This window comes from Eutrigla gurnardus (assembly GCF_963514095.1).
Source record: "Eutrigla gurnardus genome assembly, chromosome: 1".
Lineage (NCBI taxonomy): Eukaryota > Metazoa > Chordata > Actinopteri > Perciformes > Triglidae > Eutrigla > Eutrigla gurnardus.
In genome coordinates this window covers 26,648,855-26,669,741 of record NC_139915.1, presented here as the reverse complement: position 1 = coordinate 26,669,741, position 20,887 = coordinate 26,648,855, and the positions used below count along the sequence as shown (strand labels likewise).

Below are 20,887 nucleotides of genomic sequence, written 5' to 3'. Positions count from 1 at the left end.
ACACTTTGGAAAATTACAAGATAGTCTTTTTTTCTGCAATAAATATGTCCTTTGTATTACCACCGTGGTAGTTTAGTCTTTAAAGAGGTGGTTAAAATCCTGGCATGTGTTATTAGTAGGCTACATTCAATAGAGTAACATTAGTCAAATAAAACAAAACGCTGTAGTACTCTCAACACCTTGTCTGGTTATATTTGATGAGAGAATAATAAATCAGATATCGTTACGTAACAAAACAAAAAAAAACAGTTGTCTGTTGCGTAACCAGCGTTTCTCCTCCCCCTTTTTTTCACTCACTCGGCGCATGCGCAGCGCCGCCGTACACTTCGCCATTGAGGGACCCACGATCAGGGGAAAGGGTCAGAGAGGCACTTCGACAGGCAGCAGCTGCACGTTTCTCCAGTCTCCAACCTCAACTTTGGCTCGACCAACCATTTTTTAACACTTGTCTCACAATCTTGTCTCGTTTCCAGCGGATGATATCGACTGACAACTGCGTCTCGTCACCGCTGAGGAACGTATATCTCTTCTTTTTTTTTTTAAAGACCAGATCCTAGAAGTAACGGGCAGCAGCAAGAGAACCTGAGCTAGCGAGCAGCTATAACGAGGCTGTAGCAGGCTAACGTTAGCTAACGTTAGCTAGCGACCTGGCTAGCTGCACACGAGCTGAGCGTTGCTCGGTGGTGGGGTGGGTCGTTTGATGGATCCGAGAATCGCCTGGTTTCAACCAGAACAACGTGGACCCGCTAACAACCTGTGGATGCAGATTTGGGAGACGACACAGGGACTCGGGTACTTGCATGTGAATCACAGCTACACCAGCGGATCCCAGAGCACGTCGAGCCTGAAGGCGATCGTCAACGGGGCGTCGGGAGCCGTCCTCGCCAGCAGAAACGGGGCACTTGACTCAAACACCGGCAGCGGTGAGGCCAGGACTCAGGGTATGTCGATATCAATGGGGGACGGAGAACTAACGGTGCAGGGGGACTTTATACCACTGGAAACCAATAGCAACCACAACAACCGAGCCGGTGGCAGGGGCGGTGTCGGCGGAGGGGGGCAGCAGCAGCAGCAGCAGGGCAGCGGGGTCGCGGTGCTCTGGAGGGGGCTGACGGACGGACACCCCAACAAAAGGAAAAGAGACAACAAAGCTAGCACTTTCGGATTCAATTCTAGCCTCTTGAACAGTGGCAGCGGCTCCAACACTGGCGGCTACGACGGTTACGCAGGCACGCCATGGAAAGTGAGGAACTACTCGGAGGGAATTGTAGGGTAAGAGAGAGTTTTAATAAAGTTGATTTTAGTTTTTTTTTGTGGGGGTGTCAGAGATACTTGCAATCCTGCAGACGATGAGTTGATGAGCTGTCATCTTCAGTCGTTTCAAACACTTTAACACTTTAAGTGAGATGAGTGAGGCTGTCAGGCCGTCTCACCCCACCCACTTTTTCTTCCCCTATCCACCGACTCGACAGTAACTTCTGTACAGTAAATGATCTGTGAAAGTGAGTATTCAATGGTAAGCAGGCACATTTCAGGACATTTTACACTGCAGGGTGAAGGTGCAGGTGGTGGTAGTCATTAAATCGAACTTCCTCGAGAAGGTGCAGGCAAGTTCAAATTCTCAAATTCCTTGAGTGTATTTGGAGTATGCAGGAAACCATGGATCCATTGTTCCAGTACTTTTGCATGATTCAGATATTCTTTTGGAGGAATTGACACACCACCATTGCAATGCAACAGATAATGCCTTTGGGGTTATTACTGTAGAAACAGAACACTAGCACTGAACCCTTCTAATCCTGTTCCTGCTAACGTTACAGTGTTTATTAGGGTGTTGAATATTGGACCATGTGCACTGTACACACGTGCACTGTACACTTGTGCACTACTGTACTTGTCCAGCGTGCTAGGTAAGGTGCATACTTGAGTAAACTGGTCTGTCAGCAGCACATTGTTTAAATGGAGAGAGCCTGGCAGTATTTCAGAGGAAGTCAGAGTTGATGTGTTTGCCAAAGTTGACCAACTGCTTTCAGTGTTGTGAGCAGCAAAGGTCAGTGTGTTCACTGTGACCCAAAGTCATTGTTTTGTAGACTGTACCACTCGGCTAAAATGTCATACGTTAAGAATACAGTCGTGTCACTGGCGAAGGGATATTATGGGATGTCATGTGGATCCTTAATTGGAGTATTGTGGGGTGACAACTGATTATTGGTCCTGTTAATGCTACGTGTGCTGACTCTGCAAACGTACACCAGTAAATGTCCACAATCGTATACGTGGTGCTGAGACCCAGCGCCCCCCTCTTGAAATGCGAAATATTGTGCGTGGTTCCCTTATGATTGGCTTGTTGGTGACCTAATCACTTCCTCTTCTGTCTCATCTAAAAACAACCTAATGATCAGATAACCAGCATATTTCTAAAGATGAGAAGAACAACGAAGCAACAACATGCTAACAGAGACTTGTCAACTCACATAGTTTTGTCCAAATATGGCTGAATGCACGGCTTCCCCTTTGAAATTGCAATTGCTGGAGTGTGACATGTCAACACAGACTCATGAATCCAGACATTTTTTGAGAACAGGAGGTTTTGGAACATACTGAGCATAGAACAGAGGAAATGTAAGATGTGTTGCATGAGGGATTTTAATGATTTTTTTTTTAATGGCTGTTTGGATGCTTGTTTAAGTGAAACGTTTTCATTACTGAAGACATTGTAATCGACTGCATTTAAGCTGATCTCAGCTGCTCTACAATCTATTTGCAGTCACAAAAGTCTCAGCACCTGTCAAACTGACAGGGAGACTTTTTGTGCACCAACTCCTGCATAACTACAACGGGTTTTGTTCCTCAAATTGTGACTAAATCCAATCAGACATGGTGATGAATATAAAAGCTGAAAGGCATGTGCATATCTTAAACTACAATTGAGCAATGTTTTGGATCATTGGTCATGTGTTTTGGCTTCCGACAGTTCACGAAGCACACGTCCGTGTAATTCAGTGAACGATTCAGTGAAACATAAACTAGAGACTCCCTCTTCACTCAGTCAATGTGAGATTTGATTCAGTACAGAGCATGCATATTTAGCTGTTGTACCAGAGCTAGTCTTTTAACAGTTAGTCCCATGGTATAATAAATTAATCTATTAGCTCATAACTACGTGAGTGACCTCCTTTCCTTGTCAGCGGTTCTTTTAGATATTATGACTTGGGAGAAATATTTTGGTGGGTTGGGCTGTGTTTAAAAGACCTTTTAGGTGCAGAGATTCGCCCCTTCCCCGCCCCTTTCTGTTCGACATGTGTAGACAAGCAGAACACCAGAGTGTGGAGCTCAGTGTTTTGCTGATCCTCATTTATAGTAATATGGAAGCCCCGTGTTTGCATAAGGACATTCTTTCGTGATTAGCTCTACTAATACCAGAACCTGAAGCTCAGAGCCTTGAGCACCCTATGATTCACACTGGGAGCACGCTCTATGGCATTACAGAAAAGTCTATTTCGAAATGCACACACATAGACCCACGGTATGTATGTGGATGTAAAAGCTCCCGCTGTTATGTTAATTCCACATAATGCGTGTTTTGTTGCTTGGGAGATTCAGTCTGGAAGAGTAATTAGCACCCTGTTCCATGGTAACAGCACATGTACAACACAGGCAATCCACCAAATTGAGGATACGTTTGCTTTGTCATTACGGGTGGTAGAATGTTGTTGATGTGTGTCATTGTTTGTGTCCCATGTGTGACTGGCTCTTGTTTAAAGATGCACATTTTGTAATCGTTTTACTTTTGTATGAGCAAAACCTTTTGCCATTTTTTGTGTGTCATACAGTCTGATGCAGGGAATATAATGTGGTTGGACCATTCAGTTGGGTTGATTGGTTAAGGCGAGGAAAACCTGGAAATTATTGTTGCATTTTAAATGTGCAAGTAGCAAAAAGGGTGAAAGTGGGAGTAACTTCAGATGCATTTTTCCCTGGAACAGTTTGTGCACTATATTTGGCCATGTGGGCTGGCTACAGATGCAGAGGCATGTGCTTATTTGTGTTTTACGCTCCTCCAGTCGGAGAAGGTCCCAGCAAGCGGGCCCCGCCTCGCGATGGAAAAGGCCCAGTGTTTACATGCTCCACACGGCCTCACTTCCACAAAACAAAGCCAACCCTCTGAGAGAGAAACACGATCCCATTGAGTGTTCATCCAATGAGATTGGGACTTCTAAGGGAGTGTTCCCACCTCGTTTTCTGGTGGCGTAGATCTGCTCTTTAGGGCAGAGGAAGTCAGGAAGGCCTGGGAGAGAACTGGGTTCAGACCTGGTGTTGTGGGTTTTTATTGTGTAGGCAAGATGCAACGTTCCAAAGTTCCAGTCATTTTATAACAGAGAGCCATTGTGAGGGAATGAATTCAGAGCGATAGGTGGATTTACTAGATGGATCTGTTTTTCTGTTTTTTAGCGGCCAGCACCTTTCCATACCATTACCGTTTGTGCAAAATCAACGGTAATTCTGAAATTTATTTGGGAACATTTCTTTCACAGCTCAGTTGATAGTTGTATTTCCAAGTAGAAGAAACAAACCCAATTAAACACATGGGGTGATTTGGTTGAGCAGGCGCCATCTTTAATAAATAATAATAGTTGCCCTTATTATTACTATTATGTAGTGTCATGACTAATGCACTTTTGTCTCTTGTAAATGTCTTATCTTTGCATTTTGCACTTTTATTGATTGGTTATCGTGGGTATTATGGTGAGAAAAAAATGTACATTGGAAGCACACCCGAGTCGTGTATATATTCAGTCAACCTACTTTGCCAGGTCAATCAGTTCATCAGCTCTAGTTGAATGTTTTTCTGCTCTTTTATCTTATATATGACACCACCACAAGGTCTTTCTCAGGGGACAATTCAATTTATTTTGTATTTGGGAACATCAAAGTATTTTTAGAGGGTTACTGCTGTGCACAAGGGCACCACGACAATGCCTCTTGTGTGTGTCCTGTTTTCCCTGCCTGTCTGTGAATGCGAAGGCACAAGCTTTCTGCCCTTCTGACGTCTTCACCGTAACCTCACATTCTCACATGTGCTGACTGTCATATTCATGCGAAGCACGTTGCTCCCGCTGCCCAAAATGGTAGTAATGACAGAGCGGCCTATGCTTGATGAATTTTAGCAAAGCCTGGCGTTGGCAGCTAGTTCCGAGCGGTGCAGCGCAACATCACTTGCAGGCTAATGAAATGCGTGGTTAATCGCTCACTGATGAGTGGCCCCGGCTCGTGCTTTTATTGCCATTTACTGCGGCTGTCTTTTGGAGATTTATGATTCCCAGCACTAGCGCACAGATAGCACCTCTGTGACTGAAGCTCCATTATTAGAACTGCGGTTCCGGCCTCCACTGGCTTTGACATCTATGTCACGCTCGCTTCTCTCAGCTCACTGGTTGGCTCCCAGCCAGAGCGTGTAAGCCCGTGGAGAGATGCCTGCGTGCACGCCGCTTCGACTGTAGGTGAAACGGGCCCCGTCAGAACAGCACGTGTGGGCAGCTCTCCATAACGCAGCCTTCCCATGTGTAGGGAGGAATGTGTTTTTCTTTTCTTTTTTTTTTTTTCTCCCCCTCTTCCTGTCCAATGGAAAGCCATCCCATGCTCCAGACTGATGCAGCGAGCGACACACAGTGTTCTGTTTTTTTTTTCTTCTCTTCCCTTCGTAGCGTGTTGTCAGACTGTGACCTTCTCGGCATGTGTACAGAACGACTGTGCTTTGACAATTTCCTTTTCTCGTGGCCTAAGTTAATCTTTTTTTTGTGATTAATGCATTAGTGTTGCCCAATAGTCACATTGTAAGCTGTTTTAGTACGGACATTTTACAGCTTTCATTGTGGAATGCTACCATGTAGAGCGGAAGAAACATGAACTGCTACATTAAAAAATAAATTAATTTAAGTTGAATGTATTTGAAAATGAACAGTACGACGTTCAGTCGTGGATGTGCTATATTTTGTTTTAGGGTATTCTTCTTGATTTGGAAGAGATGTCAAAAGAAAAAAAAAGTCCTTTATGAGACATGTGCTCAGTCAAAAGTCGTCTTTGCTCTTACATGCTGGTGGCAAATGTGCGTCATGTGACATGGAGAAAGCTACTTTTAAACTGTAGGAGGTGAAGCCACAGGCTACTCCACTGGCAGTAGTGGAGCTACAGCAATAGAAACTTTGGCGAAAGTTGCAAGCTACACTACAAACTATTCTGAAAGCGTAACTACTACATTGAAACCAATGAAATGGATTTGGAACAATTGTTACACATTGTACATTTATTTCCCGTTTGCAACATTCAAACTGCACTTTGAGTTCTGAAGCGACTGCTGTTATTCTTATACAGGTATCACATCAGTCGACTCATTCGTTTTTAGAAAGCTAAGGCAATTAATAAATGATTGACACTACTGGTGTGATACTCCCAGTCCCACTAGAAGTATGTTTATTCTGGCACTGGTTTTGCCCTATTTATAGTCCGACTGTTCCTGTTTTGACCACAGTACCCTGCTGCATCACTCAGGCGTGACCAAGCCTACCTCAAGCAGTCGCCAGTGTTTGGGCTACTGTGTAACCTAAGTCGTTTTGTCCCAGTGGCCAACACTTAGCACCCCAGATCAGCTCATTGATGAAACATTAATGAATCGGCCACCTGCGAGACATCGACACCCTGCCTCTGTTTGTGGTTGTCCTCATTATGAAAAATAAAAAAAAAACTATGTGTGATGTGACTTGTTTGTCTCCTGGCACCCCTGTCAACCTAGACAGAACAGTGTTGCATAACACGCTACCCTCTTTTGTTGCAAAGGATGTCGGGGCCCTACATTTCAAGCCCTTGCAAAAAAAGGGTCACGATGTTGAGACTCTTTCTGGCCCACAACAATGGTCACCATTTCAGCCGTCTCCTGAAAGACCAACCCGATCCAATGCATAACACTGGAACACATTGTTTATGTTCATCCATCATGCTTCAGGCAGATGTTCCTTGAAACATGTTATGCCTCAGCACGCCTGCTTTTAAGCATTCAATTCTAAATCTATGCTACAGGCGATTGGAAGACACCTTTGTACCGCAGTGCAAAGATATCTGAACGGTCATTTAGTTCTGCTCAGTGTGATGCGACAATAACCCCATTTTCCTTCATCCTACCCAATTTAACAGATGGCACTCGTTCACATGAAGGCATTTCAGCACCACACCCAATCCGCTCTCCCTCCACTTTTCTGTTCCACCTTATGTGTATAACTGGCCCTCTACCATTTATTTTCCCAGCTCTCGGTCATTCCTTCTTCTCTTTTTACCTTTGTGTCTCACATTTTCTCTTTCCTCCACGTTCCTCCCTCTTCCAGCTTCGTAAAAGGCCAAATTATGATTCTCTGGCAAGGTGTTTACATGGAGAGGCTTCGTAGGAATGTCGAGGGTCCTCATTGTGAAGCAATGTGCACAATACAAAAGCATGAAGATATGCATTATAGATTTGCAAGAAGGGATTGCAGTATTAGCACCGATCCAACTTTTTCTGTCTCGAAACCAATTCCAATACGTTATGTGCTTCGTCCAATCTAATAAGGTCAGGCGGGTTTTCTTTATTAATTGATTCAGTTAGAAATGTGTATTTGCATGTAGTGAAAAAATCACTCGGATAAAAGATAAGGTGTAATCTTTATACCTTAATACTCCATATCTCTGTCATCCTTCATTCATAGTTTAGTCATTTATACAGAAAGCCACTCAAAAACAAGACACGCTCTAACTGCAGGAAAGCTAACATTACACGCAACAGCAGTAAAAATGACTGGCAACATTTGAGCAACACTAAAATAATCATGCCAGAGGGAAACGTTTTGAAAAGAAGAAGTGCTAAGGAGCATTTTTTTCCCCTCTCTTTCAGCTCTGGAGATCTGTTCCTTGAGATTACATAACATTACAGTGATATAGGCAAGTGGGATTAACTGATAAGCAGTGCCAAGGGTCCATGTGCTCCCTAGTCAGGCGCAGGGCTGAGATGAAACTTGATCCAAGAAGGTGGGGCATGAAATGTGATTTCAATGGTTGGTCCCAACACGTGATAACAAGGGAGCAGGGGTGACTTGTTTGCTGTGAAATGAAACCTACTATGAAAACTTTTTCAGTTATACCAGAATTTCAAAAAGTTTATTATGTTGCACCCCAATAGAAACAAACCGAAAGATTATGATAGATAAATCTTGATGTCTAAGAAGGTTTGAAAATACATTAAAGCTTAATGAGATCATACTTGCTACAAACCTATAAAAGCTTTCAGTTAAATTGTACATTACATTAAGTTGTTATGGTGTTGGTTCTGATTGAGCTACAGAGACTGCTACTGAAATCAAAACAAGTGTTGTACTTGTAATGCAGCTACTCAGTTTCGTTTACCCTTAAATAAAACCTAATGTTTTTTTGACGGAGGCTGCAGTCTCTGCTCTGTGCATGCAGGGGAAAGAGATTAGATCATCGACATTTAGAGTGGTGGTCAGTTGCCATGTTGGAGGAGGGACAATAAGTGTAAATTGAAACTTTTCCCTCAACTTCCCTGACAGAAAACTAACTTTTTTTTTTATAACTTTTTTTTTTTTTTATAGCAACAATAGAAATTGAAACAACCTGTTATCAGACAAAAAAAAGGGTGGGATGGCTGGGTCACCCCTTTAACAAGGTGTCTCTTGTAATGCTGGGATAAAAGCTCAAAGCTTTGTGTGACATAACAAACAGCCAGAGCAAATATAAACTCTGTTTCCAGGAGGCCTGATATCTTACTGTGAACAAAGGAAGATATCAAAATAAAACCACAATTTTAGTTAATGGGCGTGTTTGCGTGTGGAACAAACACAGTTCTGATACAATATGCAAAACATCCTCATTTAACTAATAGCCTCCCTTTGCATTCACCACATTTGGTCGCGTGGATCGTCGATAGGGATACAGTACATGCAGTCTCTTCAATGAGACCCCACATGCAGATTCACCTGTAAAGTTGGGGATTTCCTGATCCGTTGTGAAGGGCCGGTATCGGGGCCAATCCTGGCATACTATAATGGATCGGTATATGCAGATATGCGATATTAAAGGACTGTTTGGGATCGGGACAGCCGTAATTATAACATCATAGCCGTGGACTGCATTGGCCAATCAAACACTTTGCAAGCAAACTCACTTTTAGACTGCACCTTGTAACTTACAACTAACTAACTTTTTTCACGACTAGAGCTGAAATGATTAGTCAAGTGTCTATTCTCGCGCATTTCTCGTGCAGTTGAGAATGTAATCATGAAAATGATAGGCTGATAAACGATAATGAAAACAATAATTAATTCCTGCCCTACTTGACACAGCTGGTGAGCTTGATTCCTAACATGAGCTACTGTACAGTCATCTGATAACCCTTCAGACTAGCTGTCCTGGCTCACAGGGCTCTTTAGAGGCATTATCCAAACGGCAGCAAGTCAGTGTTTGTAGCTGCTAATGTTCTTCTGCTCCAACTTTCTGTGGTATACGCAGACTTTACTTTGCTGCCTTTATTTTATTTTTAAAAGCAGAAACATTACATTTCCTCAGTTCTCCTTTCTCTACGGTCTGCCAGGGACAGTGTGCCTATACGGTTGTCTGTGCGTACACGTGCATGTGTACATGCTTGTGTGTGTGTGTGTGCATGCTTTCATGTTTGTGTTTGTCCACCCACAGACATGTGTGTGTCTGTCTGTGTGTGTGTGGACACAAAACTGGTCAGTGGAAAGGTCAGCGCATGTGGGCAGAGCGACCTGTTCCAAGGACAAAAGTGGTACCCTCGCGTCGCCTGCCCTGAGACTACTTTTTTTATTCTCCGCTGGGACACAGTAGGGGTTCCTGTTTTGTTTTTCTCAGCCCTGCTGTTTTACCAAAAAAAGAAAGCACTCGGTTTGGGATCACGTTAAAAACACAGCAGCTTCTCTTTGGGAAGAGAGAGCCCTGTTTCAGTCTTCCTTCCTCCAGACTCCTGTTTGATTTCAGTAACCTCCACTAGTATCAGACACCTGACGGATGACTCATTAAGACAGAAAGTATCAGTCAAAGTAATATTCAACCGATGATAGTCGTGAAGTCAATCAGTCACTCCAGAGGGAAGCTGATAATCGAAGTATTCAGAGAACTGGGGATGCCTGCTCTTTTTTTAGAGACTTATTTGCTGATGGAAGGTTGACTTTTTGGCAACATCCTGCTTCTCATTCTGCTGTTACATGAATTAAAAGGCTTTTACTCTTGGTGACAAGTCTTGTTTAGCTGCCTGGCTCTGTGACACCGTTCTATCACTACGGGAGGGAAAACTACAGTTATTATTCAATTTGACAAGCCTTTTTTTGCTAAGCTATCACACAATGTATTTAATGTCTGTGTTTTTTATGATTGGACATACAGAGGGATGAAGAGAATAATTTGAGACATTAGTTGCTGGGGTTTTGTGTGTCAATGTGAAAGTAGGACAGAAGAGAACACAGCTATTGTCTATGTCAGAAGACATTGAGTCAGTGTGACTCCGTATCTGACATCTGTATCTGTGGCGGAGACTGCTGGCACACAGACTCTTGGCTTTGCATATTGTTTCTCTGCTAGCAGGCAGTGCACATGTTGGACCAGGAGAACAGGAATACCCCTCTGTCTGGTGGCTGAAACGTGTGTGTGATATGAGATGTGTGTGATATGAGATGTTGACATGTCATTATCAATTCATAAATCGGTCAAAAATTGATTTATTTTAAGATGGTTAATGGTATTATTTAATCAAATCTCTACAGTTTCATGTTTAAACTTTTTTTTTTTGGTATCTAGCCGGATTCGCTAGCAGTGTGTTAATGCATAAACTGTATGCCTCACTGTGAAAGTGACTTGGATCAATCTTTTATGTGTAAGGCAATATCAGGCTTGACTTAACCATTGTTTTCTTAAATTTATGAGGGAAATAAATGAAACAAATGTAGATATAAATGAACTGAATTGTTTTTTTATTAAAATAATGGTATCCTGTACCACATCGACCCATTGTCTTTGATGCCTGCTCCGGTTATTTGGGTCTGTAATGGACTGCATCTCTAATTCAAATGGAAATCATCATAGTTTCTGGATATTTAATTCTCTAGATTACCACCAATAAATCCAACTCTTTCATCACAACACTGTGTTCTGTTTTATATGCAGGTTGCACGAGGAGGTCAATGACTTCTATAAGTACATCTCGCCGCGGCCGGAGGAGGAGAAGATGCGACTGGAGGTGGTGGACAGAATCAAGGGAGTCATCCACGACCTGTGGCCCAGTGCTGAGGTGCGTATCATTCCCAACACCAAAAACGAAAAGAGTTCACTTTTTTTCTTTCTTTTTTTTTTGGGCTTGGTTCACAGTGTGCGACTGAGCAGATTCTCCAATGTGCCACTGATAATCAGGCTGACAACTGCCCCCAGCTGTTTGCTAGAAAATCTTGGCTGTCAGCTGAAGGTTTTAAAGAAACAAGGTTTATTTGTTGTCATTGTACAACACGGGAGTTGCGCAACGAAATGCGGTTGGTAGTCCCGTTTTGCAACATAAGAAGAAAAAACGACAACAAACAACTATTTTACGATGCAGGGTAGAGTGATTTTTAGGAGTGCCTCGGCCTGAGGAAGGAGGAGCATCCATCCATCCATTTTCTACCGCTTATCCTGTATTTAGGGTCACGGGGGGGCTGGAGCCGATCCCCGATCCCTGGAGCTGTCATTGGGCGAAGGCAGGTTACACCCTGGACAGGACGCCAATCTATCGCAGGGCTGACATGTAGAGACAGACAACCATTCACACTCACATTCACACCTACGGGCAATTTAGAGTCATCAATCAACCTATCCCCATCCTGCATGTCTTTGGACTGTGGGAGGCTGAGAACCCGGAGAGAACCCACGCTTACACGGGGAGAACATGCAAACTCCACACAGAAGGAACCCAGGCCGACCCGGGAATCGAACCCAGGACCCTCTTGCTGTGAGGCGAGAGTGCTACCCACTACACCACCATGCAGCCCCTACTTAGCATCACTAGAGGTTATTTTGTCTTGGCAAAAACAAATGGATTTGTGCCATAGTGAAAGTAGTAACACAATATTTGTTGCCCTGGTTGATTACTGTGACCAGACTACCTTGGAAACAGTGGCCTCTGGAACAACACCACCCAATTACCACAGTTTGCATATGAGCCAGCTACTGGCTATACGCTTCAGCCGTTCATAAACATCCTGTTGTTTTCTGTTATCTCCCCGCTGCACTTGGACCATTTTATCAGCACCATCTCAGGCATTCTTTGATCCCGCTATTTAGAAATGTGCTACACGGCGTGTACGCTGCAAGCTTAGCTGTTCCTATATTAAGGAGCACGTTACTATCCCAAGCCTGTCCGGTTTTATGCCGTTTCCACGGTGCATTGAGCAAGAGCAACGGGATCATCTACTCAGTCTGATGCTTGTTTAATTGATGAGCTTAGATGCGTAGACATCCGCCAGGCACTCACAAATTGTTCCGCCGTCTATCGCCCGCCCACATCTTGCCACATACAGTATAAAAGGAAGTTGGTGGAGTTGAGCTGTACCAAAAAATGTCCACCCAAGCTTCTCTATTATAGTTGAGTGTAGCTTTTGAAATGTTTTTGAAACTCTGACCACCACAAGTAAAACACAAGTTTGACTGGACAGTGGCAGGACGAGATAAAACGGCTCACCATGGAGACAACATGCCGTTTCCTCTAGACATGGGACGATATGAAAATTTAATGTCATGTTTGTCACCAAAATAACGAGATTTATGTTATCCCAATAATCATCAAAATATCCCTTGAAATGACACTTAAATAAACTGGAATCACTTTACAAGATACACAAAGACCCAAATCCTTTTTTGGGTGAAAAATCAATCAATTACATTTTAATAAAATGATCATAAATCCTAATCATAAAATTTGAGCCGAGACTCGTTTCACACTCATTCACAAACATGTCCCTACAATCGTCTTAACATGCCATGTGACTGGGGCTGTAAACCAGAGTTTGTACTACTGGGTGGTGTGTGATGCAGGGAGGTGGTTTAAGGGAGTAAAGGTGGGGTCAAGGCTTAACTCTATTTCTGTTCAGACACCAACTTGTGTGCTGCTCAGTTGGAGGTTAAAGGTAGAAGGTTGAAGATATTATAGGCACCTTAATAGTGTGCAGGCTCAGTGGCATAAAGGGCTGCTTTGTGTGTAAACAGCCTGCAAGTTTTTTTATTTTCTCAATAGCCAATTTCCACATTTGTGCGACATTAAATGGAGGTTTTCCTTGTTTCATTGCCCTGGTGTTTCACTTGAAATGCAACTGAAGTGACATTCAAATACTCACACTCTTTCCATTCATCCCTGAAAGGTAGTTTTTGAACCACGCCTGTGCAGATTGTCTGGGCTTGTCATTAAATCAACACGATGTTACGAAGAACAGGTTTTTGTAGTAGTAAATCTCAGCATGGGAAAAGAGCAGAGTGCCAGGTTGACGCCTTCATGGTGACACAAGTCGGCACGTTTGAATCTTCAAGATAGAACTATCGCAGTCTAGAAGAGAAGACGTTAAAAGCTCAAAACAACAGTCAAACACGATGATAAAAATGTTCAGGTTTCTGATCATGTTTTGGGTGTTCTGCAGGATGTGCATATATAAATTAATTTAATATATTGAATCCACAAAACAAAAAGATCTATATGTGTGTAACTCTGTTCTCCTTCTCCCCAGGTCCAAGTGTTTGGGAGTTTCAGCACGGGTCTTTATCTTCCAACAAGGTGAGCCATTTTGTTTACTAAACCAGCCAAGAGTTTTCAACACATACTTGCTTTTTTTCTTCTTATCTTTGCCAACCTGTGAACTGGCTCCTTACCAAAAAAACACCTTGCTCTGCTATGGATAAAGTGTTCCGTCCAGCCAGCAAATCATTCTTTGTTTTTGTCAAGTGTTTTTACTCAATTTTAGCTCTGCTGATCATAGATATTTAAAAATAAAAAAATGTAATTCTGAGAAAGGACTGCGACAGACACGCCACGTACACAGAAACACACAGCCGCCTACTCACAACAAATAACTGCTGGACACCGACACGCAGACATGGCAGCTGGATTAGTAGACTCTTGACACCAGACTGAGCACTTTAATGGAACTAAGCTGTTAACTGATGCACACTTGGCTGTCGGTGTGTGTGTGTGTGTTGGTGTGTGGGTCGGTCTGTCTCTTTGTGTCTGTCTGTGTCTCTGTCTCTTTGTGTGTGTCTGTGTGCGTGCTTCTGTTATTCTGAAAACCAAAGAGTGCATTTGCCTGTATTTAAGTCACAGTGCGCAGCTTATTTACACTGTATGCGTTTGTGTACTTGTGTTCTCGTGTGTGACTCTTGTTTGTAGTGGGTGCTTGCGTGTAACATTCTGTATGTAGCAAACACACGACACTGCTAAAATAGTACACACACACACACACACACACACAGACAGACACACACACTGCTTGGCTTTCTTAAACTCTGTCTAAAGTCACACAGCGATCATCCACAAGAGGGAAGCAAAGTCAGCCGTCTGCAGCAAGCTGCCATGTGGGGGGGATATTTAAAAATAGCTCTTTTGGGGTTTCCTCTCTAGTGTATCAGCTCCACCACAGGAACACCACCATTGTATAATACCTCAGTTTACCTATGACAATGCAAGTGTGCTGAATTGTGCGAGGGTCTGCTTTTTCGTTTGTAAGAGGAAAATTGTGTTATTTAGTTTTTTCAAAACTTACGGCTAGTTACAGACTGCTCAGAACATGGAAAGTGTTTCGTGATTTGTTTTGTCATAAAGAGAAAATAAATGCTCCTTTCCATGAGTGCTGTTGTATGCGCTGCTCTTGTGAGTTGCATATTGGACCTAAGTCATACCCGTCATGTCTTTTTTCCCCCACCAGTGACATTGACCTGGTTGTGTTTGGGAAGTGGGAGACGCTCCCACTCTGGACGCTGGAAGAGGCTCTCCGGAAGAGGAACGTCGCAGATGAGAACTCCATCAAGGTCTTGGACAAGGCCACGGTAAGACTCACTCACAAGTGTGACATGTTTAATTGTCAGTCTTTTCCTTGTCGAGGATTAAAGTCATTTGTCTGGTGATCACCATGTAAATCCACAAGTAAAACTGTCTGACTTGTTGAAATAGGATTAATAACAGTCAGCATTAATTATTCCAGTCATTTATCAGTATAATGCTGACTGTCATATTCAGGTCTCCGATGTTAGCTGTCAGTTAGTTTTCACAAGCTGTAAATCTCATCAACGCACGCTGCTGTGACACTTCCAAAACCTTGACAACACACGCTAGCATATAATGTTTCACTGTTATGTCATCCACATTAATGTTGTACGTTTTGTATGTGCTGACACAATATTTATAGCGTGCTTGTTACCGTTAGCTTTGGATCTCTTATGTCCTGCTGATCAGGTTTTACTTAAACCACACGCCCTTATTTTTCAACTGTGCATAGATTGGATTTTCTGTTAATCTGAGTTTATTTTATTTCAGGATTTAAAGGATTTGAATAAAGCCTTTTTGTTTGTCTTTGAACTTTCACTTTCATATTACATATTAACATTTTTAAATCATTGCTCAAGCAGTTTAGTTAAGGATTAGATCAGAGAACACGGGTTTACTGTAGACTTGAAGTACAACTATGAATGTGGGTTAAGTTACAAACGTCTTCCAGCAACGATGTCAGCGGGCACTTGAGCCAACTATGATTGTGGTTCCAGGTTCCCATCATCAAACTGACAGACTCCTTCACTGAGGTCAAAGTGGACATCAGCTTCAATGTGAAGAGTGGCGTTAAAGCTGCGCGACTCATCAAGGAATTCAAAGAGGTACAGTTTGCAACCCTTTCCTGTATTATTTACAAGCATAATTGCAGCTTGAGGTTAGACACAATGTAAAGAAGCCAGAAATATTGTAATCTGTTTGGTACCCTTCACACAACATTAAATTCACAATAATGTTGCTATTTTAGAATGCAAGGGGTTTTTAGTAGCACTTATAACGGATCGTTTTGACAAGCGTTTAACGTTTTAAAAGTAATTTATGTAAAAGACATTGTGTGACATATTGGGAGTAATTTTTTAATAACCCACTTGAACTGGAAGTTGGCCTTCTGTATGTCACTGCTCTGTATGACAGGTTGTTAAAAAATCCTGCACATCTTTGTCCTCTAGAGGGTGCTGTAGGCGTCAACATCAATTCCGTTCTACATCCTGACTTTGTCTGTGTTTGGTCCTGCAGAAATACCCTGTGCTGCCTTACCTGGTCCTGGTGCTGAAGCAGTTCCTACTGCAGCGAGACCTCAATGAGGTTTTTACCGGTGGAATCGGCTCCTACAGTCTCTTCCTCATGGCTGTCAGCTTCCTGCAGGTCAGATACACTTAGAAGAGCTCGTCATTTTTTTGTTTATCAACTCATTGTTTGTATGTTTTGAATAATTTGTGTACTTATTGGCTAAACTATATGAGACCTTGGGCCCTAACAGAGAGATTTTTCACAGTTCTGTAGTTTAATTTCTCTCCTTTTTTTTACGACAGTTTTTGCAAAAAAATGGTGATTCTTAAACACCTGAGTTGAACTTTTTGTTCAGAATAGTTGATATTTTCTGAGATATTTCCTACAGTATTCACCCCCCTCTTGGCGTTTTTTCTGATTTCGTTGCATTACCACCTAATTACTGCCAATTTTTTTGTAATAATGAATGAATTAATTAACTCCTCTTGTACTGTGTATTTTGCAGCTTCACTACAGGGAGGACGTGTGCAGTCCCAACATCAACATGGGTGTTCTGCTTATCGAGTTCTTCGAGCTCTACGGTCGCCACTTCAACTATCTGAAAACGGGTATCAGGATAAAAGACGGCGGTTGCTACGTCGCCAAAGACGAGGTTCAGAAGAACATGATGGACGGTTACAGGCCCTCCATGCTCTACATTGAGGATCCACTGCAGCCAGGTAGGAACAGTGGACATAAAGAATGAAGTGGTTCGGCATGGGAGCGGCATATATTGGCACGTTTTCAGATTTACAGAAATGAACTCTGTCTGGTGTCCAACAGATAACGATGTTGGTCGGAGTTCATACGGTGCCATGCAGGTGAAGCAGGCATTCGACTACGCCTATGTGGTGCTCAGCCACGCTGTATCACCCATTGCCAAGTACTATCCCAACAACGAGACGGAGAGGTAAGTCCCTCATAGCCAGTCAGTCGACTGTTGCAATATTCAGTCATATACTGTAACTGTATATATTGATCATAAAAATAGAGTAATATAGTGTTACTTATCATACTGACAGCTGTATAAACTCTGGTATAACGGGTAAACCTCCTTTGTATTCCATCACAGCATACTTGGCCGAATAATCCGGGTAACACAGGAAGTGGATGACTACAGGGAATGGATCCGCAAGAACTGGGGGAGCCCGTCTCAGAATGATCTGCCTCTCAACAGTATGTCCACATTTTATTTTTAGATTAATACAAATATTTGAAGTCCTTTTGAAACTAAATTTTTAACTGGTATGGGCTGGAACTGCAGTAGCGGGGCCCCATGAGCTTTACTTAAACTGGGCTGACTTTTGTGTTTTCCCCCCATCTCTGTCTCTATAGGAAATGACGTCACACTGTTTGAGACCCAGCAGCTTGATGAGTGCAACAACAACGTTCCCGATGACGACGACGATGACGATGTTGTCGTAGTTCTACCGTCGGCTCCTCACAGCAAAACCTCCTCCACTTCCTCCTCCCCGTTCCCCTCACTGCGCTCCTCTCCTTCCTCCTCCCCGCTGTCGCCTTCTTCCACGTCCTCAAACTCCAGCTCCAGCGATGCGGTCAGCGCTGCAGCTACACACACAGTCTTGAAATATTGTGCTATTGCTTTTTATCTGTTGCACTTGAAGCATCAGGAGTGAAACTTCCCAGTGATAACATGCTTACTCTTGTGTTGTGTTTTCAACAGGACTCTGATGGCACGCCGTGTAAGACGGCCAAGCAGCAGACTGGCCGAGGCGCCAGCACCCACAGAGAAAAGCCCGCCGTCGTCAATAATAACCGAACACAGAGCCACACTAACAGCACTCCATCTGGAAGCAACAAGGGAGGAAAGGTACGCTAAGCTTTACCTCATACATGTAAAACACATTATGCAACACATATTTGTATCACTGACTATCCATATTATGTACAAATAGTTGATTTTGGATCACATTTTGTGGCATTTTCTGATGAAACATGCTTGATATTGACACTATATTGTATTGCATACCCAATGGATGTCCTGCAGGAACTCTGATTTATTTTTTACTTTTTCCCCTTGCATGTTCTTTCCAGGCAAGAATGTCTCGTTCTCACCATAAGAGCGGCAACCATGGGCAGCAGAGCTCCTCCTCTAGCACCAAAAGTCACCAGAGCAACAAGCCACACCACCAGGGCAACAGCAAGAAGAGGAAAAATGTGCGAGACTCTACACAAGAGGACCTCTGCAGATAGGGGTGACCTCGCCTGCCCCCACCCCCCACCCGCCCCCACCCCCTCCCCGTCCTTGTCTGCAACTGACTGACTGTCCTGTCCCCCTTCTGCTGCCAGACTCCAGCCTCGGGAGGTTGTTAGAAGTATAAAAACATCTACAGTATCTGTCAAGCATTTTCGGGGTGACGAGCAACAATTTCTAGCAGGAAAAAAAAAAGAACAAAAAAAAATTGTTATAGGAAATGGGGTTTGATTTCTTGAACTTGAACATGGAATCACAATGGATAAATGCTCATTTGCTTCCCCGATAGCTTCTTTTAAGGAGCGGTTTTCCTTCCTACAGCCAGCATCTACACAACTCGCCTCTTGCGCCTCCTGCTGTACAGGAATAGACAAGTCGGGGTGTCTGGAATCTACTCTGGAGTGATACTCCAATGGAACTGCTGGCTGGGGAAAAAAGGATGAAATGTTTTATCCCCCACCCCCACAAAAAAAGAGGAAAAAAAAGTATATGGCTGAAAATGTACAAAAAGAAATATGTCATGTTGAACGAGAGACAAACATGTACACAGATTTTATTAAGATGGTAACTTACAAATGCAATCAGTAAGAGTGGGACATAACTTATGCATGATAATTTTTTTGTTGGTTGATTTTTCTGTTGGTTTAATCTGTTTTGTTATGTCTAAACAGGTTATACAAAGATTTGTACAAAAAAAATGCATTAGCAAAAAAACTGTTAAAAAAATATATACTAGTAAGAAGAAAATGTTTCATATTACCTTTTTACAAGATATACCGATTGAAGACATGTAAACGTGCACATCTTGTGCCCTCAGCTTTTTGGCCAAAGTCAAGAGCTGGTTTGGGTCCCATTGCCAACATAAATCATCAGCATCTACTTTGACTTCTGGTTGCTCTCTGTGAGTGTGCTACAGTGTTAACATTTAGCCTTTTAGTGAGCCAACGCTCACACACAGCCCTATAGACGACTGGATGGAGCCTGAGCTCTCATCCAGCTTAATAGCACAGCCACACCAGTGTAGAGGCTTTAAGCGTACAGGTTTAAATTAATAAGGGGGTATAATGGTTTTATTGAGAAATCCTACACTTGAAAAAAAAAAACAATGTGTTAACAATACAATCTGAAAAATCATTTGTATTTGTTAAATGTATTTATTTTTTTATTAATTATATGAATATAGTATGGATACATGTATTATTAACATTAGAGACCATATCTTTGAGTCCTATATTTGAAGTTGGATATGTTGCGGGAAGGGTGGGGTGGGAACAGTTGTGTTCAGGTACAGTAAAATTACCAACTTTATTATTTCATTGGGGTTTTTTTTTTTCTTTCTTTTTTTTCAGTGACAGTTGAGTGACCAAGTTACTTTGAAAACTTTGAGAGACCATTTTAAAGTCCTACGGTGAAATTTCTGTTTTAATATGTGGCTGGTCTACTTACTATAAAAGGGAGCTGATTTTTATTTTATTTTGTAAACGGATACTTCACTATGTCAATCTCCCCTTCTTGTCGTTGTAGTACAACAACTAACCTGTAGACGGAGCTGTTGCTCTTCGTCTGAACCCACAGAGTTTGGGGCTTGTATACTGCATTTTGGATGGTGTATCTCTGCGATACTTTTTTTGCGATTGATGATATTCTGTTATTTCGACCGAGTGAGCTGCCGCACATATAACTGTGGAGAGCTTGCCAGAGGGAGTTTACGCACCCAAGCACACCGCAATCCTCGTATTGCCTCTCTCCCAAAATGTGAAAACAATCAACCACAGTAAAACAAGAAAACAGTAGCCAGCAATAACAACCACCTTTTCATGATATATTTACTCCACAGAATGGCATGCTCACCGCTGGGCACGTTTAATCATCTGTGTTAAGACAGTGAAGCACATTTGATAAAGCCCATGCACTAATTTAACAGCCGCCACTCTCATCCCTCAGTGCTACAGGTGCGGGTTTAAATGCAGTATGTAAGCGCTGGTTTTGTGTGGTAGACGGACAAGGAGGAAAGGTGAATAAAGTTACCCCTGCCATCTGAATGTCCACTGACCATGTCTTCTTCACCACAGGGAGGCTTCAAACCTGCAAAAAACCCTACTGTACTCATCTGAAACGTTTCTCTGCAGCTATTACAATTCATGCAATAAAAAACAGTACAATTAAACCGCGTGTTGAGACGAGTTTTTTGTTTCCTGCTTGCTTGCTTCCTTGCTTGAGTGGTAGTGTTTCAATGTAATGTCCACATACTGCGATGTAATTTGATATGGAAAGTGTTGCAGAAATATTTTTTT

At 42.6% G+C, this 20,887-nt stretch overlaps 1 protein-coding gene across 1 annotated transcript; it reads left to right on the top strand.

Moving 5' to 3' along the window:
• Positions 1-376: 376 nt before the first annotated feature.
• On the top strand, positions 377-20,747 carry tent4b (terminal nucleotidyltransferase 4B). The gene is made up of 12 exons (XM_084013951.1): positions 377-1,272; positions 11,221-11,344; positions 13,800-13,846; positions 14,991-15,111; positions 15,826-15,933; positions 16,346-16,474; positions 16,845-17,058; positions 17,162-17,288; positions 17,451-17,554; positions 17,714-17,934; positions 18,063-18,209; positions 18,434-20,747. Exons 1-12 carry the CDS (start codon positions 701-703, stop codon positions 18,590-18,592), a joined length of 2,073 nt encoding a protein of 690 aa, XP_083870077.1. The 5' UTR covers positions 377-700; the 3' UTR covers positions 18,593-20,747.
• Positions 20,748-20,887: the final 140 nt, after the last annotated feature.